Source organism: Ursus maritimus, unplaced genomic scaffold (assembly GCF_017311325.1).
Source record: "Ursus maritimus isolate PB19 unplaced genomic scaffold, ASM1731132v1 scaffold_8, whole genome shotgun sequence".
Lineage (NCBI taxonomy): Eukaryota > Metazoa > Chordata > Mammalia > Carnivora > Ursidae > Ursus > Ursus maritimus.
In genome coordinates, this window is record NW_024426996.1 from 17666875 (window position 1) to 17694147 (window position 27273).

The following is a 27273-nucleotide window of genomic DNA, read 5'->3' on the forward strand; positions in this document are numbered from 1 at the left end:
ACGAAACAAGTCAACCTAAGTGTGGCTTGCAAACAATTTTCTCCTAGCCAAATATGGACCTTGGTGAGCTATTCCTGCCATCCAGTGGTCTCCAGGAGTTCAGTTCTCACAAGAGGTAGCCGGACTTTGGATTTGTGCTCTCACACTCATACCCCTTCTGGCTGCAGCTGGGTCTCTCACGAACTCAGGCCAAAGCAGCTGTTAGATGCTGCAGCCTCCTGTCTGCCTGCCCACATTTCTCATCAGATCCTGGTACAGAGGCTTTGGATTTTGAACTGAAGGGAGGTGAAGGGATTTAGTCTAAATCCTCTTATTTTGCAATAAAAGGTAAAGAGAAGGGTAAAGAGAGGCGCAGAGAATGTCAGTGACCTGTGAAAGGTCACACGGCTACTCAGTGGACAGACCAGACTGAAACCTGTCTCCTGACTCTCAGGCCGTGGGGATCCTTTCGACTCACCCATGGATGTTCTTGTGTGATCTGTGAACAACTTATAGTTGGCTCTTGTTTTTTTAATCCACTGTGACATCCTGTCTTTTAATTGGTGTATTTGAACTATTCATACTCAAAGTGATTACTGATATAGTTGGATTACCACCTACCCTGTTTGTTTGCTATTCATTGCCCTTTGTACCTTTTTTTCATCTTCCCTGGTTTTAACTGCACATTTCACACAGTTCTATTTTCTCTTCCCTTTTAGCATATCAACTATACTTCTTTTTACAGTTGTGTAGTGGTTGCCCTAGAGTTTGCAGTATACATTTAGAACTAATCCAAATCCACTTTCAAATGACATTATAGCACCCGTTAGTGCAGCAACCTTATAACAGAGCATTCCCAATTCCTCCTTCCTGTCCCCTATTTCATTGCTGTCATTAAGCTATAATCACCAAATACATTATTGCTATTGTGATTTTGAACAAACTGCTATCTGTTAGATCGATTAAGAATAAGAAAAATTGAAGGGGGCACCTGGGTGGCTCAATCAGTTAAGTGTCCAATTCTAGTCTTGGCTCAGGTCATGATCTCAGGGTCGTGAGATGGAGCCCTGCCTTGGGCTCCCTGCTCCATGCAAAGTCTGCTTGAGATTCTCTGCCTCTGCCCCTCACCCCCACCCCCTGCCTGCCTGTGCCTGCACTCTCTCCCTAAAATAAATAAAGTCTTTTTTTAAAAAGTATTTTAAAAATTGAAGATTTTATTTTACTTTCATTTATTCATTCTCTAATGCTCTTTCTTTATGTAGACCTGGTCTCTAACCATTCCCATTTCCCTTCTCTCTAAAGAAGTGCTATCATTTCTTGCAAGGCAGCTCTACTGGTGACAAATTCCCTCAATTTCCGTTTGTCTGAGAAAGTGTTTTTTTAAAGATTTTATTTATTTATTTGAGTGAGAGAGAGCGTGAGAGGGGAGGAAGGGCAGAGGGAGAGAGAGAAGCAGGCTCCCCGCTGGACAGAAAGCCCCATGCAGGGCTCGATCCCAGGCCTCTGGGATCATGACTGGGATCATGATGACCCAAGCTGAACGCAGATGATTAACCGACTGAGCCACCCAGGGGCCCCTGTCTGAGAAAGTCTTTATTTCTCTTTTACTTTTGGTAAATAACTTTGTTGGGTATAGAATTCTAGGTTTCAAGGGTTTTCTTTCAACATATTAAATAATTTACTTCACTTTCTTCTTACTTTTTGTGTTTCTTAAGAGACATCTAGTGTGATTCTTATCCTTGTTCCTCTATCGAGAAGGTGTTTTTCCCCCTTTGGCTTCTTTCATTATTTTCTCTTTGCCTTTGATTCTCTGCAGTTTGAATAAGATATGCCTAAGTAGAGATTTTTTTGCTATTTATCCTACTTGGTTCTCTCTAAGCTTTCAGGATCTATGGTTTGGTGTCTGTCATTAATTTTGGAAAATTTTCAGCCCTCATTACTTCAAATATTTCTGCTGCTGTTTGTTCCTTCTTTTCTCTCTCTCTCTCTTTATTTCTTCTCCTTCTGGTATTTGAATTACACATTTGTTACACCTGTTATAACTGTCCTATGGTTCCTACATATTCTGTTCCATCTTTTTTTTTTTTTAAGATTTTATTTATTTATTCGACAGAGAGAGAGGCAGCGAGAGAGGGAACACAAGCAGGGGGAGTGGGAGAGTGAGAAGCAGGCTTCCTGCTGAGCAGGGAGCCCGATGCAGGGCTCGATCCCAGAACGCTAGGATCATGACCTGAGCCGAAGGCAGACGCTGAACGACTGAGCCACCAAGGCGCCCCTCCATTCCGTCTTTTCTTCTGCATTTCGGTTTGGGAAGTTGCTGTTTATATATCTTCAGGCTCACTGATTCTTTCCTTAGCCACGTCCAGTCTACTGGCAAGCCCACCAAAGGCATTATTCATTTGCTACCACTTTTCTGACTTCCAGCATTTTTCTTTCATCTTTTCTTAGAGTTTCCATTTCTGTTTATATTGTCCATCTGTTATCGTCCACTTTTTCTTTTAAGGCTCTTAGTGTATTAATCATAGTTGTTCTAGAATTTCAGTCTGATAATTCCAACATCTCTGCCGTATCTGCATCGAGTTCTGATGCTTGCTTTTTCTTTTTTAGGTGGTATTTTTTGCCTTTTAGCATACTTTGTAATTTTTTGTTGAGAGCTGGACATGATGTACTGGGTAAAAGGAGCTGAGGAAATAGGGCTTTTAGTCTTCTGACACTACCCCTAAAAGGTAGAGACTGTTATCTTCCTCATTTGATAGTTGAGACAGTGGAAAGAAAAGAGGCTCTGTAACCTGTCCAAGGACATACAGACAGAAGTGACAGAAGGGGAATTTAGGTACAGGCAGCTTGACTCCAGAGGTCACCCTCTTACTGCGATGCTCCGATCCCTCTCCCAGGATCAAAGTGTCTATTTACCCTTTCATTCAGCAAATAGAGGGGCTAAGCACTGTTGCAGGCACTGAAAAACACGACAGACAGGTCCCTGTCTTCATAAAGTCTGTATTTCAGCGGCAGAAAAAGCAAATCAACAAGTAAGCAAATGAATAAACAAAGTTATTCAGAGAGAGAAAAGAATGAAGCATTTAACCCAGTCATGGGACAGCGGGGAGGGAGGTGGCTGCTTTAGACAGGCTGGTGAGAGACGCCCTCCCCCAGGAGCTGACCTGAGAGCTGAGAGCTGAGGGAGAGAACTGGTAGGGGAAGAGCAATCCAGATGGAAGGAGGAGCCGAAGTAAAGACGGGAACAAGTATGGTGCGTTCAAGGAAGAGAAAGGTGGCCTGTGCGGTGGTCCACGTGGGTGTGGGGGATGGCAATAGAAGAGATTAGCCACTCGGTGCAGGGCACTGTCAGGGGCAGCAGGAGTTTGGTATTGTTCTCTACGCCCTGGCAAAGCACTGCGGAATTTCAGGCGGGGGAGCAACCTGGCCTCCTAGGTCTCACTGACACAGTCCCGAGACCCTGGAGATGGGCCCAACTCAGGATCGCAGCCCAGCCCCCAAGGCTGGGTGTGTGTGGGTGCGCGTGTCAAGGAGAGAGCCTTGCACGTCTTGCCGGCAGCTCAGGGCCTCGGCCGCGGAACTGGTGGCGATTGGATAGGAGAAGCAAGCTCGGAACACTTAGTGCAGCCTGGAGCATCCTCAGCCCCAGGCGGCTCTCTGCAGAGACCCCGTCGCGGTGTTTGCCACCTTTCCTCACCGCCAGCCGAAGCTTCCGATGTACAGCCTTCCTTCTGCTCCTGAGAAACAGGTTCGCCTTCCTCCTTTCAAGTTGGGTAGCTGTTCTTGGATTCCTTCCAGTGTAAACAGGCGGTCGCGAGAGCCATCCTCTCCCCGAGGCCCTGAGAAGCTTCTGGGCGTGCGTTTGGAAGATGCTCGCACACCGTGCCTCAAGTCGGCTCCTTCACGGGCAGGTCTGGAAGTCACGTGGGAAGGACGAAAGCTCTGTGGTCTTTGGGCAACTTCTGTGTTCACGATGACGGTGATTTACGGAGTCTTCAGAGCCTTCGTGGCGTATACCGGCTGCTCTGTCACTCCTCGCTAGTGGCAGGTGCTCCCACCCTCCGAGGGCCCGACGGGGAGGGGAGAGACAGAAACTCCTGAGGCGGCCACAGGAGGCTCGGCGCTTTCGTGCTCACCTGGCAGGATTTCCTAGCAGTCAAAATGGACCTTGCAAGGTGGAGGTGAAAATGGCTCCTCTGCTAAGACGCCTCCCTTCCTTCCTTGTTGGGGCTCTAGGTCAGTGACAGCTGGGGAGATGAGTGGAACCACCCGCGGAAACGCACCTCGAGGGAATGAAAATGTGCTCGCCTGAGCTGGCCTGAGCAAAGGGCATCCTCCTATGGACGAGCGCCAATCCAGGGGCCCCGTCTGCCTCTAGGGGTACCCGAACCCCAACAGAGCAGAGACTTCATGCAGACCTCGCCCTCTACCACGGGGTCTTCCTAAGCACTGCAAGGTGATCCAGTCTTTACAAACAAGTATTTTAAAGGCACACAGAGAATTTTTCTTCAAAGAAGAACTTGGTAAAGTAGAGGGTATTTTTGTAAACGTGGAGCTATCAGATTTTATATGGTCATTTGGCTCCACATCTCTATTGGAAGAACTTAACACTTTTTTTTTTTTGAAGATTTTATGTATTCATTTGAGAGAGAGAGTGCGATCCTGAGCACAAGTTGGATGAAGGGCAGAGGGAGAGGGGGAAGCAGGCTCCCCATTGAGCGGGGAGCCGGATGAGGGCTCCATCCCAGGACCCTGAGGTCATGACTTGAGCCGAAGGCAGCCGCTTAACCGACTGAGCCACCCAGGCGCCCCAACACTTCTTTATGATGAATTCCACATTCAGGCCTGTCAAAACGGAATCTCTTCAGAAATACGTCTTCAAGCTAAGTGTCTCATTCTGCCTGCTTTTCACAGGGAAGATCTCAGGAGGGGGCACTCAGCCCGGGCCCCTCGGTAGCCACGCCCCTTCTCTGCCAGCGCTCGCTTCCTCTCTTAGAACCCGCCAGAGGGTTGGCGCCAGGGACCCTCGGAAGCAGAGTCTAATCCCTTGTCTAATAACTGAAGAAACTAAGACTCAAATGTCTGAGCTGATTTTTGTTTATTTCCCCACATTGTCTCCAAAACTGTGTAGAGGTGTCCAAGTCGCAGTGCAAGTCCTTGACGAGCTATTTCTTCCTGGACCCGTGACCTAGCTCAGTTTGGGCTGAGTGAGCACTGAGTTGTCACTCTTTACTCTTCATTCTCACTGCTCTCCTGCCAGACACTCCACGTTGTTGCTTTCTAGGTTTCCCAGCCCACTGATTATTTTGCATTTTGGATGATTTCTCTCCCAGCTGCCTTCATTTGCATTTTTCCTAAATCAAATCTCATTGTGATAATTTCTATTCATATTTCCAACCTCTTTAGATCCATCTGTGTTATTTCTCTGTCCTCAATGATGTCTGCAGCACCTCCTAATTTGGTAACAACCAAAAAACGTTATTAACATAATGTGTATGCCTTGCTCCCAGTCATTAACGAAGGTGCTAAATAAAACTAGAGCTCACAGATCCACTGGGGCCTTCCATTAGCTCTCGTCCCTGCCCCCTTCCTTTCATTAGATATGGAGCTGTTTTTCATCTCTGGTCCTTGTTTATCAAAGTTCAGGCTTTCAATCATCCTGTCATAGTTCCTACTAGCACCAGTCAGAGCTCTTGTCACAGGAGTGTTTCAGGGATGCTGTGTTACATGCTTTATTAAAGCTCCAAAGATACAATGCTACAAGAGCCATTGAATCAACAATTTTAATTAATAGTGAAATTTATAGTTTCATATGCTAGAGGAAATTTCTAGCCTTGCCTTTAAAAACTCTTTTAGAGGGGCGCCTGGGTGGCACAGCGGTTAAGCGTCTGCCTTCAGCTCAGGGCGTGATCCCGGCGTTATGGGATCGAGCCCCACATCAGGCTCTTCTGCTATGAGCCTGCTTCTTCCTCTCCCACTCCCCCTGCTTGTGTTCCCTCTCTTGCTGGTTGTCTCTATCCTGTCGAATAAATAAAATAAAATCTTAAAAAAATAAATAAATAAAAATAAAAATAAAAACTCTTTTAGAAGGCAGACACATTTGATTATCTTCGTCTTTTTCTGTTGACTCTTCTATGGCTGTTTGTATAAATATCTAGTTAATTCCTTTTTAATTTAAAGGTGCGTAAACCTCTATGTGCTTGTGAGGAATATAAGAGATATATCAGAAATGGCCCTTGTCATAAGGAGTTTACAACCTGATAGGGCTGGCTAGACGTCTGTATAATAAAGGGAAACTCTTACTAGACAATGGGAGGTTAAATTGCTCAAGAGCTTTATACTGACTCTTAAGGCTGCAGAAATATGAATATGGGCTGTGGTACTAGGATGAAACCTAATGCAGAAGGGGAGATTTGAGCCAGGCCTTGAAAGGTGAGAAGGATTTGTGAAGGCCAGGAAGAAGGGGGAAAGTAGGGGAAACACATGAGCGAAGGTGGAGAGAGAGGAATACTCATGGCATATTGTCTGGGGTCCCTGCATCGTCCAAAATAGTTCTGATTAAGGAAGGAAACTGACTGTAAAATGCTGGTGCATGTTGTAAACCCAGCGACCTGCATGGCATCTCTCACTGGATGTCTCTCAGGCCTCCCGGAATCAATGTGCCCAAAACCAAAGTGGTGACTCTACCATCTCCCCCTCATGAGGCCAGAAATCTGGGCATCATTCAGGATTTCTCCATTTCCCTAATCATCCCTCACTCCAGTCTCTTAGCCAACCTCTTCAAGTTCCACTTGCTAGATAGTGTCTTGCATCTGCTCGCTTCTCATCTGTGCTACCCTGCGGTCCAAGCCACCATTTCTTGCCTCATCAACTGGTCTTCCTCCTTCAACACCCGCCCCTCACCCTACTGCAGCCTGACAGAACTTATTGAAAATTAAACCACTCTCTGGTGACTAACATAATATAATAAAAAATCATTATAATAAAAAAAAAAGAAAATTAAACCACTCTCTAGCGAGAAAAAAAGAATCTTTCTGTGGCTTAGCATTGCATTTGGAATGAAATCCAGCCCCGTTATTATGGCCTCAAAGGCCCTGAGTGATCAGGGAAACGCTCTGCTTGCACCCCAGCACCCTTCACTAGAGTTGTGACACTCACCACCTGAGCTGGCGTCACATCCCACAAGGTTGAGCCTCAGCCTTCCACATGACTGCCTCCACTTCAGGTACCAGCTGCAAGTAGGGTCTCCAGGCCCCTCTTACCTCTGACCGACTGGCTACAAATTCCCACAATTCCCTCAGGTTCGAGAATTCACTAGAACAATTCAGAACTCAAGGAAGTGTACTTACTATTAGAGTTTTAATTATGAAGGATATCTGGACCAACCAAACAGAAGAGACACCTAGGGCGAGGCTTGAGGATCCCTCAGGCAGAGCGGCTGTACCCTCTCCCGGTGGAAGCAAGGTGTGCTACCTGCCCTGCATATCAGCGCCTTGGTCAGCCAAAAAGTTCCTCCAAGCCTGTGTCCAGAGTTCATACTGGAGTTTCATTACATGGGCGTGGTTGATTGAATCCCTGGCCCCAGGACCGAACTCAGCCTCCAGGTCCCATCCCCTCGCAAAGTGCCAACCCTCTAGTCACGTGATGGTTCTTTTTGGTGACCAGCCTAATCCTGAAGCTATCTGGGGGCCTACCACAGTTACACCACTAGCATAATAAAGAAACTCTTCATCACTCAGGAAATTCCAAGGGTTTTTGAAGCTCTCTGCCAGGAACCACAAGGGACAAAGACCAGATACATTCCTTTTTATTTTATTTTTTTAAAAAGATTTGTATTTATCCATTTGTCAGAGAGAGAGCACAAGCAGGGGGAGTGGCAGGCAGAGGGAGAAGCAGGCTCCCCACTGAGTAAGGAGTCCGATGTGGGACTCAATCCCAGGACCCTGGGACCAAGACCCTAGCTGAAGGCAGATGCTTAACCGACTGAGCCCCCCACATGTCCCCAGATACATTCTTTATTACACCACAGTATTTCTCAGACTTAACTCTTGCCTACCTCCACATACCCAACACACTGGTCTACTAGTTCCTGGACTGTACCCAGTCCTTCCCTCTGCTCCACATAGCTCCCTTCTCCCCACCTCCCTCCTCCGCGCCATCTCCCCCACCCTTCTTTCCAGACAGTGGATTACCTGATTGGAAAGTCTTTGCTCACTGTCCCCTTATTATCCCCCATGTGTATTTGCTTCATAGCACTAATCTCAGCCTGGAATGATTTTATTTATGTTGACTCTATTAACTCTATGTTTGTCTTCTCTATACAATATATATTCCTTGAGGACAGAGCCTTGGTTGTCCTGTTCCTTATCGCCTGGCGCATACCAACAGTCAGTAAATTATTGTCAAATTAAAGAATAAACAAAGTGGGAAAGATAAGGATGGTCAGACCAGTTGAAGCTCTTTGATTGTCAAGAAGAGGAAATGTTTAGACTTGATGAGAAAAGTAGTATGGGGAGGTTGTTGGATAATAAGTAAGAGGATAGGTATTTGGGGAGTATGAATACGGGGAGGAGGGTTGCAGTGTATCAAATGTATTGCACGGGGGAAAGGAGTCAGGTAGACTGACGAAAGCCTGAGCAAGAGTGGTGGGGTAGAAATGGAGTAGAAGGAGAAAATCTGAGATTTTTTAAAAAAGATGCCCTTGACATTTTTCTTTTTAATTTTAACTCTTTATTTTGAAATAATTTTGAACTTACAAAACACTTGCAAAAATACCATGAGGAGGGGCGCCTGGGTGGCTCAGTCGTTAAGCGTCTGCCTTCGGCTCAGGGTGTGATGCCGGCGTTATGGGATCGAGCCCCCATCAGGCTCCTCTGCTATGAGCCTGCTTCTTCCTCTCCCACTCCCCCTGCTTGTGTTCCCTCTCTCACTGGCTGTCTCTATCTCTGTCAAATAAATAAATAAAATCTTAAAAAAAAAATACCATGAGGAATCCCATATTCCCTTCATCCAGATGCACTAATTGTTGACATATGGCCTCATTTGCTTTATTATTCTTTCTCTTCCCATATGTGTGTTTTTCTGAATCATTTGAGAGTAAGTTAAAAAACATCACGCCTTTTCATCCCTAAATACTTCACTATGTAGTTCCTAATAGCAAAGACATGTTGTAACAACATAGAACATGGACCAAAGTTAGGGGATTTAATGCTGACTAAATGCTATATCCAGGATCCTAGCCCAAGAACCAATTCAGGATCCTGCCTTAAAATGGGTTGTGATGCCCCTTTGGTCTCCTTCCATCTGGAATAGTTCCTCGGTCTTCCCTTGGTTTTATGACTTTGACATTTTTGAAATGCACAGGCCAGTTATTTTGTGGAATGCTCCCCATTTTGCTTTGCTCATGTTTTCTCCCACCTATATTCTGTGCATTTTTGTTGCGAATGCTACATTAATGATCTTGTGTCCTGAACATCAACTAAGAGGCACATGATATCACTTTGTCATTATACCATTATGGGTGGTATGAACTTTGATCACTTAGTTAAGGTGGTGTTTACCCAGTTTCTCCTGTAAGATGACCACTTTTCCTTTTGTAATTAATAACTAATTTATACTGAGGTCTTATGAGCCTATGTAAATATTTTTCCTTCATCAACCTTTTACCCAATAGTTTCAGCATACACAGGCGACTCTTGCTGGAATCAATTATTGCCATGGCACCTGCGAAACAGTTATTTTCTCATTCCATCATTTCTTCTATTTATTTATTTATTTATTTATTTATTTATTTATTTATTTATTATGGACTCAATGACTCTTATTTATTACATCATTTTTAATCCATTACTGTTACTCATCTTAATGCCCCAAATTATTATCGAATTACCCCAGTTTGTTCAGTGAGAGGCACTACAGATGGGCTCCCACGTCCTTTCTGACACATCCCCATCATTCTTTGAGCAATTCTTTACTTTCTGGTACAACAAAATATCCCACATTCCTTTTGTTCTTTTCCTGCCCTGGTCTCGACATCTGCCATTTCATCAGTCTTGACTCCTTTTCAAGGGGAGTGATATTTAAAAAGAAAGATCTGGGAACAAGGTGTGCCCTTCGCTGCTGGGCTGTCATGCTTTTCTAGGCCTTTTCTTCCCTGAAATCTTGGCTCACTGAGTGAAGGAGATACAGCTCAGGAGACTAGACATCACCGACTGAAAATACCTCCAAAAGCCAAATTGAAAAGATTCACAGGAGGCCAACTTGTCTACCAAGAAGACTACCAAAGCCATTTTTAAAATGTGTTCCTCGTTGTAAGAGATCTAAACAATGCAGTTATAAAAGAAAATATAGAACGCCCCTTTCCTTCTTTGCAATCTTTAAGTTTTGTCAGTACTTTTTAAATCACTAAAGTTGGCTTTTAACGATCGCCCAGCTTATAACACCTCCCCAGGCTGAGGGCCACAGGAAGGCTAGGCAGCAAGTGGGAACTTGTCTTCTGGAAGCTACAATTTACCAGGTGCTATAGACTTCTGCCAGGCCCTTCTTGGGACTTTCTTGGCTTTTCTAGCAGATTGTCAGTGTTATCTGGAGGGATATCAGTGCTGACCCAGTATCAACAATGGGGAAAGCACTGAATGTTCTTCACTGTTTAAAAAGTACAATGTTGGCATCTGCACTGGAGGAGATTAAATTCAGACCCCAGAGACTGAGATAAAGTCTGTTTCAAATGAGCTTTATGGTCCCTAAAGAGTAGAGGCAGCAGTGTCTTCTCTTCTTTGACCCCCTTGATAGAATGACTCTTTTTCCAGACAAGATGCCATTCATTCACACACACACACACACACACACACACACACACACACACACACATTCTACTCTAAAACCTGCCTGTTGGAGCTGACATGTGGTCCCAGTTTGTTTTTCACTCCTGACTGGAAACAAAGATGTATTATGAACACCAGTGGAATCCCCTTTGGCTATGTTTTGAGGCCACCGGATAGATTGCCCCTTTGGGAACGTTAAGCAGCTGAACTAGGGGACAGTACGACCACAGTGGTGTCTGGTCAGAGGTGCACAGAAGTGCATGCAGCCAGGCTGGGGAAAGCCCAGCAATGGCTCTGGCCTCAGATCTGTTGAGTAGGACAAGCTAAATGCTGTTTACATTTAGCCTTTATCTTGCTAAGCAGTGGAAATGATGTGGGCCTCAAAAGACAGGTTCCCCTATTGCCAGCTTAGAGGACGGGGTTCAGGAATTTATTTGGAACATAAAAGGAAGTTGGGGAGAAGCAGTTCTGATGAAGGGTTGCCTCATGATCCGTTTCAGTGGAGCTTCTGCGATTGATTACCTTCGCTCAAGTCCCAGATAATACTCAAAGGCTGTGCTTATGGAGAAAAATCACCGCACGATCAATTTCAATTTCCACAGTCTCAGCAGGGACCCTGTTTGGGGATGTGATCTATGATGCAGAGTGAAGTATTAAACGTACAAGACACAGGGTGCCTTTCGGCAAGGGCACTGTCGCACTGATCGCGGTGTGATTGGTTGACGGGGGCTAATAAGAATGAAGAAGAGCGATGGAAAGATGTGGAACTGACTGGAGTACTAGGCAAATCGTACACTTCCGTGGAGTTTCTGCTGCCACGCGGGACATGGGGTGGATGGCAGAAGCTGCGTGGTTTTGACTCAGGAGGATAGAAATGTTTTAAAAAATCTGTTTGCCCCATACGACAAAAGACGAACTTGTTTGTTATAAAAATTTAGCAAATGAAAAAATTTTAAAAATCACTCACCATCCTACTTCCTGGAAAGACCCACTCTAAACAGGTTGGCTTACATACTTCCTATATTTTTCCTAGGCGTACACACACATTTTTATTAAAATTATAATTATTTTTGAAAACCACTTTTCACTGAACTGCTTTCCCTTTCATCTCTCCATGTCTATACTACAATATCCTTTTGTTAATTGGTTTTTAATTCAAAACCAACAGATGCTTTTGTGAAAAGCTTCCGAGTATAAGGTAAAATGTAAAAGTAGTTCTCCTCATCTCCTACCTCCCAGTCTCACTCCCCTGAGGTAACCCTAAGACTTTTTTCTTACTATTTCTCTCCAGCAACTTTCTGTCACACACACACACACACACACACGAATAGTATTCAATTAATATATCACAAAATACTCCATGAAATCCTGTTATGTGGAAATTCAGGGTTTTTCCAGTTTTCACTTCAGTGAGCATCTTTGTGGTTATATCTTCGCACACAACCATGATGATTTCCTTAAGATAAATTCTAGAAAAGGGATCACTACATTGAAAGATAGGCACAATTTTAATGCTTTTGATATTTGCAACCAAGCCATTGCCCTTCACATGGTTTGTGACAATTTCACACTCTCACCAGTAAGCAAAGCTGAATTTTTTGTAAATTTTTCATTATTTTTTTAACACTGAGGTTTTTTAAACTTTTAATAACACAATATAGAAAAGCGGACAAGCCATGAGCTGGACCTGCACTGTTCAATATGGTAGCCACTAATCACACGTGGCTACTGAGCACTTGAAACGTGGCTAGTCTGAATTGATGTCTGCTAGAAGTGTCAAAGACACACACACTTTCAAAGACTTGGTACCAAAAATAACATAAAATATCTCATGAATTGGGGCACCTGGGTGGCTCAGTCGTTAAGCGTCTGCCTTCGGCTCAGGGCGTGATCCCGGTGCTCTGGGATCGAGCCCCACATCAGGCTCCTCTGCTATGAGCCTGCTTCTTCCTCTCCCAACTCCCCCTGCTTGTGTTCCCTCTCTCGCTGTCTGTCTCTATCTCTGTCGAATAAATAAATAAAATCTCTAAAAAAAAATCTCATGAATAATTTTATGCTAATAATATATTGAAATGATATTTTGGGTATACTAAGTAAAATATATGATTAAAATTAATTTTACTTATTTCTTCTCACTTTTTTTTAATGTGGCTACCAGGAAAGTTTTCATTACATATGCGCTTGCGTTATATTGCTCTTGGACAGCACAGAGTAGGGCACAGTCTGGCTCCTCAGATAATAAAACCTACCACGTGAGCTATATACTCCTGATTTGGTCTCTTCCTCTGTCTGTTCCTCTCCTGTGACGCACCCCCAAGCCGCCTGTGCCTCAGTTATACTCCGGGCTCTTAGAAATAATGTAGTACTTTTCATCACTTCAGTTCTTTGCCAGGGGAGCACCTGGGGGGCTCAGTCGGTTAAGCATCTGCCTTTGGTTCAAGTCATAATCCCGGGCTCCCAGGATTGAGCCCCACATCGGATTCCCTACTTCACAGGGAGTCTGCTTCTCCCTCTCCCTCTGCTCCCCTGTTCTCTCTCTCGCTATCTTAAATAAATAAATAAAATCTTGAAAAAAATTCTTTTCCAGGAATGATCAATAAACTCAATAAAAATGAGTGTCCACTTTTGAAGGTAATGGGGTTGTGTGTTATGATTGTGATCTCCCAGAACTGTTAGGTATAAACTCTGAGTCGCAAATGGAATCATTTGTCAACTGATTTGTGAGAGCGTGTAAGTATTTAGGTTTCAGAAATTGCTGCTGAGTTTAATATCATGCCCCTTCCAAACCGTGCACACAGGGCACAGAACAGACAGAATACACATTCATGAGAGTCCGTTCATTGATGGAAGTTTGCCATCTCTCTGTGCCTCAATTTTGTTTTACTTTCCCATGAAGCGAGGATGATGGAGTGGTGCACACAGTTCCAGACAGCAGGAGTCAGTACTTTGTAAACACTGGGGGGGAAAGAGATTAGCTGGAGATCACTGGGGCTGTTTCCTCTCACTCCCCACCTCCTGAGGTTTGCTAAGCCACCTCGCCCTCTTCATCAGCCCTCCACTCGTCCTTGCACACGTATTGACTGTACCAGACACACCCTAGGTACACACAGCTTTTCATCAAAGACAAATGCCTTTCGCCGGTTGGCTCCCGCTCTCAATCACTCCAGGATAGACGCAAAATGCAGATAAGTAGGAAGGAAAAGGCCCTTGGGTGAGCGTGTGAATCTCGCTCTCTTCTGCCCTTTTCTTGGCTTATATCTCATTCTTTGTGTCACTTTTTCATTGGACTCAGCTGTAGTGTTAAAAACAAAAACAGAACAATAACGGAAGATTTTTAAAAATTTATCTTAAAGTATCTGGGGCTCGATTACATGCTCGATTATTTGGAAAGTGGCCCAAACTCTCACTTCAACCCACTGTTGCAGTCCGAGCGGCTTCTCTTGGGAAGGTATCCAGGTAAGAGGGATTAAAGCAAACAAACATCTCTGTCCCGACCTGTCTCCATCATCATGCTTTTGTTGTGGTTGTCGTGTGCTGAATTACGTGAGAACAATGCTGCTCTGCTTAGAGTTTTTATAAAACTGCTTGTGATAAAGAACCAATATAACCTTTCAACAAGGAAAATGAGAGTTCTCTGTAAAGACCCTCGGACTTTAAATTTGGAGACGGAGGGCAATATGTTGTTGAAAAGCGAGTGAACTAAGAACTGGAGGAGGGCTGTCTGTTTTCCATTACTGTTGTGACCCGCCCGACGAACTCGAATAAAAGTCTGCTAAGCCTTAGTTTTGCCATCTGTGAACTGGGAACAGAGTAGCCCCCTTTCTTCCTGTGTTCATGCGGACATGGCAGCACGCAAATGCAGAAGGAATAAATTATTCCTTGGGCTGCAGTGGTCTTGACTGATGCTTGAAATTCCTTTCTAACTCCAGATTCTGTGATTATAAGTAATAAATACTTTCGCTCTTTCCAACCACTGTGTTTAAATACTCTGGTAAAATCTAAAGACCTCTTTCTTATCTCAGTAAGCCAGGCTATAATTTTTGCCTTGCACAGACTCCTAAGAACCTCTTTTCTCTTTTTGTATTCAAAGCTGAGCACATAACTCTGAAGGTTTGTCTACCTCCCCTCTCTCTGTCCTATTATATCAAGGGTGAAGCAAATTGAGAAGTTTTCAGAGGCGCTCTTGGAGAAACAAGGCTTCCGGGTGCATTGGATGAGCCCGAGAAACCAAAGACTCAATGAACTCCCTTTTGATTAAAGAAATGGTTAGAATCTTGAGAATAAAACTATTCCCTCTCTTCTCATCAGCAGGATGAAGCCAATATCTGGGAACTGGCAGATTGCTAGTGAAAACATGACCAAGGCCTAAAGAGTATAGTATAAAACATTATGACCTTTTTTTAAAAAAGGGCTTATGCACTATATAAATTTATTTCTATTTTCAGACGACTTCTCCTATCAAAAGCACTACTTCCCAGTGTAGTTTGCCTGTTCAAGGTTTTGAAAGCATTATCAGAGAAAAACAAAACTGAGTCTAAACTGAAAGTCTAGAGATCTCACTGGCCCATGACTGTAGATAAGGTTTCAGTAATACTATCGGCCTAAATGCCATAGGTTCTTGTCCTTGATATAGCTCATCCAGGACCTCCAGTTCCTTGACACCCTCCCTTTGTCTCCGAACATGAAAGGGTCAATAGGATGCATCCTCCCTGTGTACCTGAGCCCCACTACGTTTGTGGGTTTGGCAGAATCTGCTAGACAATGCTTCTCCTTCCTCGGGCACCAGAGTCTCTCTTGGGATTCCAGTAAGCACCGCCTGTCTGTGAGGCATTTCTGCTTCTAGGGCCAGGCCAAGTACATTGGATTCCTCAGGGAGCCAAAGTGACCTCCCCTCCCTCCCTGTGACACACTGTTAGAGCAGTCCTCAAACAGTGTTATTTGTGTCTTGATATTTTGCAGAGATTTGGTGAAGTAACTCTTTGGGTTTTTACTTAACTGGCTTCCTGCTCTCTGTAAGTGGGACATGAAGGCCATTGAAGAATGAGAGAGAGGCCAGAGAGATTCAGGCCAAGCACCATACTCTTCTTTCATATTCTTCTTTCATACTCAAGGTTGCCCCTCTCCTCTGACAACCAAGACTTCATCTTGAGACTGGATCCTTCTTTTCTTGACATGAATGATCTCCCAGGAGACTTCCGTAGCCTCCACCAGAACTTTCAGGTTCCCCCTCTCGTTCATTCAATACGCCTGAACCTCCCGCAGCGGGCACATCCCAAACACAAGCTAAGATTCCTTCTAAGGAAGGATTTCCTCTTGTTTTCATGGAAACCACCCCAGACCAACCCCAGGGATCGAACTTGAGATGAAGACATTGTGGGTTGATTGTGGGAGCAAAGCGGAAGTCAGTGGTGAGGATGGTGAGGGGTGTGGTCCAGGGGGAGCCTGAGAAGCTTTCAAGAAGGGTGCTTTGTCTCTTCACTCGGGATCTGTGTTCTCTCTGCAGAATGACATCTTTGAGTGGGCCAGGGACCACCGAGTCCACCACAAGTACTCAGAGACCGATGCTGACCCTCACAATGCCCGCCGGGGTTTCTTCTTCTCCCATATCGGGTGGCTGTTTGTTCGCAAACATAGAGATGTCATCGAGAAGGGGAGCAAGCTTGACTTCACTGACCTGCTGGCTGATCCTGTGGTCCGATTCCAGAGAAAGTAAGTGAAGAGACACCGCAGAGTTGTCCCTTGCAGGACAGGATCGAGAGACTGAGCGCAATGGGGTGCAATAATACCCCCAAGTAGTTCTCCTCATAACACTTACCCTTCGTGTTAGGATTTACCTCTGTTTATTCATTTCCTTTTGCTCATTAAGTCCTCCCTGTTTACACATTTGTGTTGAATTGTAATTTTAAATTGAAATGGATTTCCTTTAAGCCTATTGTCATTTCCCTCAGAATAATCCGCATGACTGAATTCATGGTATCTGTTTCTGTAGTTCCCCATCCCCCACCCATGTTTCCCTGTGGTGGCGGGGAGGGCAGGGAGGACTTGCTTTATTTTAGCGAAACTTGACTCTGACAGCTTTGGACTCTTTCCAGGTATCCTGCTCTGTTCTGGAATTCTCTTGCAGTGACGGCTCCCTTCCCCTGCCTCCTGAAAGGTTACACCAGTAGGTTTCTGTGCAGAGAAAATGTGACCATGTAAATGTTAACAGAGAGCCCCAAAATGCTTGTGCTCACTAACGGTGTCAACTGAGCATAGTCAGTCAGTCAGCATTTGCAGGGTAGATCTGCTTTCAGTAGGCACATGGAGAAAATTGCCTGTAATTGTGCTGGCAAATAGAAACTGGCTGTTTTTCACCTTTTCACCAGGAACCTGGCATAGACTGTATCCATGTTGGTCTGGATCTGCAAAGTGGGCCACTACGAGAACATTTATAAATGGGCTTTTTGCTCCAAAGTAATGGATTTATGTGCAAAGAGAGATAATTTATGGAATGCACTCTGGTTAGAGCCTCGAGATAATATGGTAAAAAAGTGGTTACCAGAGACCATCTCCACTGACAAGCAGGAGTCATTTGAGGACTTATCTGAATAGAAACTCCTGAATATAGAAATGGAGGTTGCACCTTTGTGTGACACAAATGATTCTTTCATGAAAGAAAGTATGGCTTAGAATTGTGCTCGCGTTCCCCTCGACCTCTCTCCTTACATTGGAGTGGGCAGCAGCGCATAGTGACAAAATGGCGGACGTGGAGACAGACCGCCTAGGATCAAACTCTGTGACTCCTCCTTGTGCTAGAAAAAGATCTGACCACTCTTGATCACTGTCTCCTACAGTTCTTATGAGGACATAATGAAGGAAAATGTGTGGGAAATGCTTGGCACATAGTTAAGAGCTTAGATCAGCGATTATTATTATTATAACACAGGCCAGAGGATTCAGTATGTTTCCATCCCCTGCTTCTGTTGGTTTCTCCCGAGGGTCCTTGAGGGTCTCAACACAGCTCTTTCAGGTGGACACACCAGTAGTTTTATAGCAGAAAATAACAAGGTGTTTTCGATTAACAATTAAATGATTTGTTCATTTTGATTTTTCACCATGAGCATAAAATATTAAGTCATTAAAGAAAATCTGCAAAATTCAGAAAAGTAGGGTGAAACTAATTCATAGTCCTGACACAAAAACACAGCCATTATTTGTAATCTGTAACATATCTTTCCACGTTTTATCCATATATTTGATACATTTTGCATGATGACAGTCATACTGCATATGTAATTTTATGTCTTGTCTTTTAACTTCAGATTATCTTGGAGGCACCATTGTTGAAGGCTGTGTGAGTTCACTAGTTAGCGTCACACTCTATTTAACCATCTCTCTGCAACTGAATATGTATGTCATTTCCAATTCTGTGAGATAAATGATGTTGCTATATAATTAGTAATGCTTTGGGACAATCAGGCCTTAGATTAATTTGAAGAGCTCAGATGAGAAGGCAAAAGATCTTCTATTTTATTAATGAGAACTGAGCTGAGTATAATAGTCTGGGTTTCTCTCATCATAAAAGTAGAAGACTTTTTTTTCATCTTCTTCCTTAAAAAAAAAAATCTGATTCATTAGGTGTATACTGGTGGTACACATGTCTGAAGACTATTTCTAAATGCAGGCAGAAGAACAAAGACAATTTCAGCATGTTCCCTGAATAGTTACCTGAGAACATCGTTCATCACCAGCCCAGCGACCAAAAGGGGTTGTAGCTATCATAAACCATCCACTCACATCATCATTCCTTATATATTATTAAGCTCCTGCTAAGAATTGGTGCTGAAGATACAACCTTAAAGATTGGTTTCTGTACCGCCACCCCCACCCCCGATTTGCAGACCAGCAGGGAACCCACAGATAAATTTATAAACAATTATACCCTAGTGAGAGTAGTGCTATAATGGTGTAGTACAGGGCACCATGGGGACACAATGCAGGCTGGTGACGGTGAGGGAAGGCCTATGGAAGGAGCTGACTTCTAAGCCAAGACCTGAAAGATGACAAGGAGATGAAGATGAGGGAAAGGGTATTTAATATATCTGTCACTACATAGAACTACGTAGAGCCATTGAACTTTAGAGCATGTCTTCCATTTTTCCTATGGGAAAATGAATAAACAAAATGTAGATAGAAAGTTGGAGATAGAAGCACTGTCTTGGTCTTTCGGGGCACTATCACAAAAATACCATAGACTAGGTAGCATAGACAGCAAACATTTATTTCTCACAGTTTTGGAGGCTGGGAAGTCCAAGATCAAGGTGCCACAGATTTGGTGTCTGGTGAGAGCTTTCTCCCTGGTTCATAAACAGCCATCTTCTTGCTGTTCCTAAACAGGGAAGAAAAGAGAAAGGAGCTCTCTGGGGTCTCCTTTGTAAGGGCACTAATCCCATTTGTGAGGCCTCCACCTTCATAGCCTAATCACCTCCCAAAGGCCCCACCTCCTAATACCATTGCATTGGGGATTAGGTTTCAACATACGAATTTTGGGGGGACACAAACATTTACTCTGTGGCGCCCACCTACATCTCAAATTCTTTGCTCCATGTTCTTTTGATTATACCTTGCTGTTTGAAAGGGTTACAGCAGTTCTCTGAAGTGTGGGTGAGTACTCATGTTCTTTGGTAATTACCCAGCCTAGAGAACATAGAGATCCATAATCGAAAATAAGGCTTAAAATCACTGCAGGAATCACTAAAGGGGAGAGCTTCCCGAATACACAGACATAGTGCAACAGTTTGGGTATTTTCATGTTCATGAAACCAGCTTTACTGGTCCTGCCAGTCAGGCCATGTGGAGGCCACAGATTCCTTAAAGATTGAGTCCTTGCCCTTGGGGTGTGATTTGAGGTAGGGGTGGACCCTGTCATTGGCAGCACTGCCACATGAGGTCTCAGTCCTTGTCACCCTCAGCTGAGTGGGGTACTCTAAGAGTAATAGGGACCCAGTCCTGGTCACTTCAGTGGCACACCTTATAGAGCTCCTCTCCTAGCCGGAATCTCCACCTGCTGCTGTGTGGTTCTCTGAGGGCGTCAGGCCCTGTTCCAGTTTCGGTGCCCTAGGTTTGCAGCTGATCCACTAATGTTAGTGCTGATCCAGCATGAATATTGCAGCGGGTTGATAAACTTGGGCTTAGCCTTCCTCATGACAACTTACCAAAGAAAAACTTGCCAGGGGTTCCTGGGTGGTTCAGTCAGTTAAGTGTCTGACTCTTGATCTCAGCTCAGGTCTTGATCTCTGGGTCATGAGTTCGGGCCCCATGTTGGGCTCCATGCTGGGTGTGGCTTGCCAGAGATCCAGACTTGATCAAATTTCCACTATACAGTATAATAAAAGAGAGAAGACAGTGGCATTAAAGATAACAGGAAAACAACACAATTCAAGCTATAGTTCTAGATTTTTCCTCTAAAAGATAATTTTACCAAGTCTGTTATAACAAGTTAGTTAACTGGACTACTTCAAGTTTTACTCTACTGTCAAGTTGTGAATGACAAAAAGGAAGGTGGTAGGAGGCAAGAGGGAGAGAAGCTAATAGTATCATATTTAGACTTTGGTGGCTGAGCCCTTCCCTAGGTCCTATCCTACAAGGGCTATGCTTTACCCCATGGGGTAAGGAGATCACAGGGCAAAGGCACATACCACCTGGAATCTTCTCTCACTTGTAGACCATGCCTTGGGGTCCTGGGAACCTGGAATTCCTGCCCAGATGACTCTGAGCCTACTTCTAGAACCTACACCAGCCTCTCCAGGGCTCTGTCCTCCTGAAGAGTGGTCAAGACGCACTGTTAGCCTGACGATGAGCTTGGAAGCATGAGCGTGGCTGTGCACAGAGAGAGGACAGACCTAGGGGTGGAAAGAGAAATGGGCAGATCACAGGGTAGGGGCCTCCATCTCTGCTCTTGGTCTGAGTCCTGCAAATGTTTGGGTGAGCCTAGAAGGGGACCACTCATAAGGTTGGCAGTGGGTCTGTCAGTTAAGAGTTGCCTTTGGCTTAAGCAGAATAGAAGTTTCTTTCCCTTACATATAAAAGTATTGTGAAGGCCCAGGTTATGACAGCATCACAAGGGTCACTGGATTCTTTTATCTTCTTCTCCATCAACCTTAGCGTATGACTTTCATTCTTTCATTTTAAGGTCCAAGGTGATCACTAGAGCTCCAACCAAAAGGAAGTTGGGGGTGAGGGTGGGGGCTAACACTGCTCACTTGAGTCAGTCACCTATAAAGAGCTTTCCCAGGAGACACACACGGCTTATCCACACACTTCTCATTAACTGTGTCTGCATTCAAGGGAAACTGGAAAATGTAGTCTCTTGGTTGATGCATTCCACCCTTGCATAAAATCCCGGTTTTGTTCCTATGAAAGAAAGTGTGAATTGATATGGGGTAAGCAATTAGCAGTCTCTCTCATAGTTAATTACGTAAACAAAATGACTGGCCATCACAAGTTACTCAGTCTGATGTTTTCATTATAAAGCAAGTGAGTAGCCTTTCTGCCACCATTTTGTGAGCAGAAACTGAAATCTCACCTCATTTTTCTGAGATGGCAGAGTGAGGATAAAATCCAGAGGTTGTTCCTCCTAATGCTTGGCTTATCCCATTGATTCCCTTATTAGACAAGAAATTTCCTTAGAAATAGCATGCAGACACTGCCATGTGCATTTTTGAAGTAATTAACAAGGATGCTAGTCTAGTCCAAACATATGAAGACAAGGTCCTTGCCTCATTGCCATGGTGATGAGATAAGCTGAAAGAAAATGGATGGGATGATCTAGAAGAGTGAAACACTTCTGTTTTAGTGCCCTGGGAAGGTATGAAAATGTATAAATTTTGCCATTCCAATAAGATTGACACTTGAATGGCTAGAATCTATTTGAGGCCTACTTCACTTCTGTTTTTCTCCTGGTCTGTTATCATTAGTCTATTTTTTTCTTCAATGTTGAACATCATATGTCTCAGCAATACCCTCTTTTTTATGACTTTATGTCAATCCTATGTCTAAACCCCACATGTATTTCTGTGTTGGTGACATCAAATAGCCAGGGCGAGCAGTCAGACAGGTCTACAATTGACTCATCCTCATTTCTCCATCTCGCCCCCTCATCTTCCATGTAGGGGATCCCCTAGGGAGTGGGATGAATCATCTGGGAATTTACAACTAACGTGACCCCACCTCTGCTGAACAAATCCATCACTGTTTGATTAGGGTTCCATGTGGGGCTTCCAGGAAGTCCTCTCTATTCTGAGTCCATTTTCCTTGGAGACCTACCCTATTTGTTGCTAAGTTAATAGAACAATTCTTGTCTAGATAATAGTAACTTTGAGTGGCTAAGTACATTCAAGGCCTTGGTTGGTTAGTTGTATTTTGTGGAAAACTCTACGGAAATAATCCCCAAATGAGAGACCCTGGTTGATGAGATATTCAAACATCTAGACTTGTGGGTGAGATCTGGGGACAGACGAGGCGACAGTGCCTTTTAAGAACAACCACCCTCTGCTACTTCCTTGCTCATCAATTACCCTTGGTTTAACCTTTGCCTGATTCACTTGGGTCCTTGATGGTCCTGCAACAGCAAAACCAAACTGGCCCCAGGGTAGGCATCACTTGTTTAGGCTACATGCAGAGCCCAGCTCTTTGATATACTGCCTGCCAACTCACGCCTTAATAATGCAAGCCAGGCGCATGTGGCATTTCTCAGCGGATTCCGCTTCCTTCCCTTTTCTGCATATGTCACTTTTCATCCAGTGACTGTATTTTGAGCACTCACTACATACCAGGAATTGTTCTGGGTACTGGGGATGGGACAGTCAACAGGAGAACCAGATTCTGGAGGACGCTTGCTCCCTCTTTCTAGAGATCTCTCTATTTAGGTTTGGGAATGTGAGAGAGGGAGCCCCACCATGCATCTGCTCTCTGCCTGACTGGGCCTCTCTCTCCACAGACAGACATTTTCTGCTCCCCTTTCCATCTCTCTTCTTACTCAGTCCCTGTGCCATGAATCAGTTTGGGTTCACTCCCTCTTGTCTATTTGCCTCTTTCTGTTCCCACGGTCATTGTATCTTTACCTGCCAGGGGGCTTTGTTCCTTCCTTTGTGCCCTTCTCTGCATGGGGATATACTCCCTCATTAGTCACACCGTGTTGTCCAAGCTATGATGTTCCTCCTTTTGCACAGTTTTATTAGAGAATAAAAGCCATTTAGCCAACTGCTCAGGCAGACTTTTTCTTCTTTTCCAGGGGCGGGGGGAATGAGGATTTTTTTGTCCTCATGTCACCATCTTGCTCTGATTTAGTTTTCCCATATGTTCCCTGTGTATGTAAATATTCCCTCTCCTTGAATCTTGTCTTCCATTTCTGAGGGGCAGTCTATCTTTGGTTAACAGCCTGAGCCCTGGAGTCTTCTCTCCCATTCTGCCCTCACATCAAATCTTTGCATCTTATCCTGGCGCTGTAAAAGTTTTGAGGATGAAATTTTTCTTTGAATAGTGATCCCTGCATCCAGCTCTACTTATCAGAAGTTAAAATTCTGAATCTTTAAGTTCCAAGGATCTGATGAAATTAGCAAAAGAAGTGTGAACTATGTTTAATTAGATTTCTTTTGTTAAAAGCTAGTGGAAGAGGTAGAACACCCTTTACTCTTCTTAAACATTTGGCCTTTCTAAAGCGACTGATTGCCATAACCAGAGAGCTGACTTGTACTCTGGAATACAAGAAAGAGATGATTCAATATTGAGTTTGCAGCATCGACACCAGCATTTCCCTATTTTAGTGGTTAAAAATTCGGGCAAGGGAGAAACCAGTGTTGGATATAACTCAATAGCTCGTTTTGACTTTTTAAAAATTTCCAAGTCAAAATGTTATTTGTTTGCCTCTGTAAGAGGTACTTTTCCTATGAGAACTTTGTAAGCCTTTGCCAGTTTGACTCTCTCTCTCTCTTCCTCCCTCTCACCACCCCCCTCTGGGTGCATAAAAGTGTATCAACAGCATTAACAGTCCTTTTTCTTTCCCCACATTGACCATTTCATTTCTATGTGAAATTCCCCTGGCAAGATGAGGAGACAGTTTCTCAAATGTCTAGAATCTCAATACTTCACTGACTAGCATGTCAGACATATTAATTAACAGGTGTCAATGGATTCTGGAACTGCTCTTTGTAAATGTTATCTTAGCTTCATTGTTGATGGCAGTGAAGGCCTCTTCATATAGCTTCAATACACTTCAGTAGCCAATAATAGCTGCTGTTTGTTAGCTGCCTATTATATACTTACTTTGTGTCTTTTCACTCATTATCTCTGATCTTTTCAATAACTATCACGTAGATGATGGTATCTGGATTCTGGGTTTGAATTCTAACTATTCTGACTCCCTGTGGCCTCAATTAACCATCAAAAAAGAATAGCAGATGTTTGCACTAAATTGTTCTTTCTCTAGCAAAATACTACTTTACTACCAAAGCTGAGAGAAATCTTAGCTAAATTTTAATGTAAAATTTAATAAATCTTAGCTAAATTTAAAGTAAAAATTAAATAATTATATAGAAGTCAAAGCAAGATTAAATTTTATAAAAGACATTTTGGTACAAGTATAAATTTTCAATAATACTGAGATATTATCAATTCCTGGCTGTCTTTCTAGACCACATAGAGATTTATCTTCTAATATTTTCTTGGAATAAAGAGCCCTTCAGTCATGCATGTGGCTCCAGTTCCAAGGCTTCATCCAGTAGAGAGAGCAGCAATAATTCCTATAAAATGTTTTTATTTAATATTTATGCTCTTAAAAGTTAGATGTATTACCAGTGGCTTATGCCATCAAAGAAGAAACCCTTTTTTGCCTTTTCATTGTCTCTTTTTTTCCCAGAAGGGCAGAAAAGTGGAGAAAACTTTTCGTAACAGAAAATTTATTTTCTAGTTATTTCCTCCAACAATTACCTTATAAAATTTTTCTAACCTCACAGCTCTTGGGATCCACACATCATCTTTAAAAAATATGTAAGACAGAACATACAAATAAAATTCTACTTTTAGTACAAAATGTAATAAAAGTTCATTGCAGAAAATTTAGCAAATGCAAATAAACTTTATAAAGGATAAAATAATCTGTAATCCTTCCACTTAGAAAAAAAATAAGTTAAAATTTGGTTGTATATCCTTCTATATTTAATGAATCGTGCTCTGCTTTCTTTTTACCAAACTTTATTCATACCCTGCATACTATTTAAGACTAATTAAAATAACAGGGGCACCTAGGTGGCTCAGTCGGTTAAGCGTCCAACTCTTGATTTTGGCTCAGGTCATGATTTCAGGGTCCTGGGATTGATCCCTGCATCAGGCTCCACACTCAGAGTGGAGTCTGCTTGTCCTCTCCCTCTGCTATTCCACCCCCCCAACTCATGGTCTCTCTCAAATAAATAAAATCTTTAAAAAAAATAAATAAAAGTGATTAAAATAAGAAGAACTATATTTAATATTGTCTTCTTTATTTCGCTTTGTTTTCTATGTGTGTATGTACCAATTTCCATTTGATACCATCTTTCTGCCTGAAGAACTGCCTTTAACAGTTCTTGTATCACAGGCCTTTTGACAATAAAGTCTCAGCTTTTGTTTGTCTGAAGGTCTTTTTTTATCTTCATTATTGAAAGGTATTTTTACTGGACATAAAATTCTGGATTGACAAGTCTTTTTCTTACAGATTTAAAAGATGTAAATCGCTTGTCTTAGGCTCTATGTAGTCTCTGAGAAGTCTTCTGTGATTCTTCTTATTATTCCTCTGCATGTAATGTTTCTTTTTTCTCACTACCTTCAAGATTTCTTCTTTATCTTTGCTTTTCAGCAGTTTGACTCTGGATGTGTCTAGCGATTTTTGTTTTGTTTAGTTTTTGTTTGTTTGTCTTGTGAGGAAGCAGTTATCCTGCTCGAGATTCTTTGGGCTTCTTGGAACCAAGACTTGTTGTCTTTCATTAATTTTGGGAAATTCTTGGTCATTGGCTCTTCAAACTATTTTTGGCCTTGTTTTCCTTCTCTCTTCTTCAGGAACTTCAATGACACCTGTGTTATACCATTTGATATTTTCCCACAGCTCTTGGAGGTGCTGTTCTATTTAAATCACTCCTTTTTAACTTATATTTCCATTTGAATAATTTCATTAACATATCTTCAAGTTCACTAATTCTTTCCTTATGTTTTATCTGCCCATGAACCCATCAAAGGAATTCTATATCTCTGACGCTATTTTTTAAGTACAGCGTTTGCATTTGACACTTTTATACCTTCTATCTCTCTGATGATATCTCTCATCTGTTCATGCATATTGCCCACCTTTTCCATTAGATCTCTTTAACATGTTAATTATAGTAAAGTCCCTGATAGTTGCAACAGCTGAATTATCTTTGAGTCTGGTTCTATTAATTGGTTTATCTCTTGACAATGTGTTTTTTCTTACATTTTTATGTGCTTTGTAATTTTTAACATATGCAGGACATGTCTAGAAGAACAGAAAAACTAAGGTAAATATAATTCGTGCTTGTCAATGGCCACACCTATTCTTCTTTCAGGACATTAGTGGGGCAGTGGGGAGGGTGGTAGAGGGTGAAGGTTGAGTCAGTCAATCAGGAGTTAAATTAGATTTGGGTTTAGTGTACCACAGACTTCAGTACATAGCTGTTGTTATCATATGCTTGGAGTAGACCCTTGAGTACAAAGAGGATTTCTAAGTATTAATGCTTTACACTCAGCTTTCAGCTGTCCCTGTATACCTATACCACAGAGGACATCTCTCTCTATGCTCTGGCCCATATCCCAAGTAGGGGGGACTTCTATTACTTGCTTCTCTATGCATGTCTTGTAGTAGGGGTTTGGGATTTCTTTGTTGTCCTGGCTCTGTATCAGTCTGAGGCAAGCCCTGTGTGCCTGAACCTTGGGGTTAAGGCTTCTGGAGCATCTTGCCTCTCCCCCAACAGTAGGAGATCTCTGCTATGGAGCAGTGCTGAATACTGGGCACAAACCAGGGCACAGAAGGGTTTTGCTTCCACCTCTCCCTCAGTAACAGTGGCTCTGCCTATGTCTGTGGGTGGGATGAGAGTTTCCTACTCCCTCCTCAGAGATGAGCAGGTTTTTTTTCTCTTATTCTCACAGAAGCATTGGACTTTTGCCTGGTCCTAGAGGCAGAAGGTTTTCTGCCCTCCCCCAGTGGCTTAAGACTTTGGCTCTGCAAGAGAAGTCTCTGGGGAAGAAGTCAAGGCTTTGTGTTTGCCTTTTGGTGGCAGCTGGTCACCACCTGCATGTCTATGTGGTGGAGGGGGGCTCTCTCCAATCTCCTCCTTTGCCTCTGACTTTCTTGTGAACACCCAGTGCATGTCTGTAGTAAAGAACTGGAGGGTGAGTGCAAACTCCCTTGTGTCTGAGGCTCTAAGCTCTTCCAAACGGATGTATTAGCCACACT

The 27273-nt window shown here is 43.3% G+C and overlaps 1 protein-coding gene across 1 annotated transcript in view; it reads left to right on the forward strand.

Annotated features, from left to right (window-relative positions):
* Positions 1 to 27273, forward strand: part of SCD5 (stearoyl-CoA desaturase 5) — a 140654-nt gene that overhangs the window by 86590 nt on the left and 26791 nt on the right. Inside the window, exon 3 of the mRNA XM_040625307.1 lies at positions 16303 to 16508. Coding sequence (XP_040481241.1) covers positions 16303 to 16508 — 206 coding nt within the window. The remainder of the gene's footprint in view (positions 1 to 16302; positions 16509 to 27273) is intronic.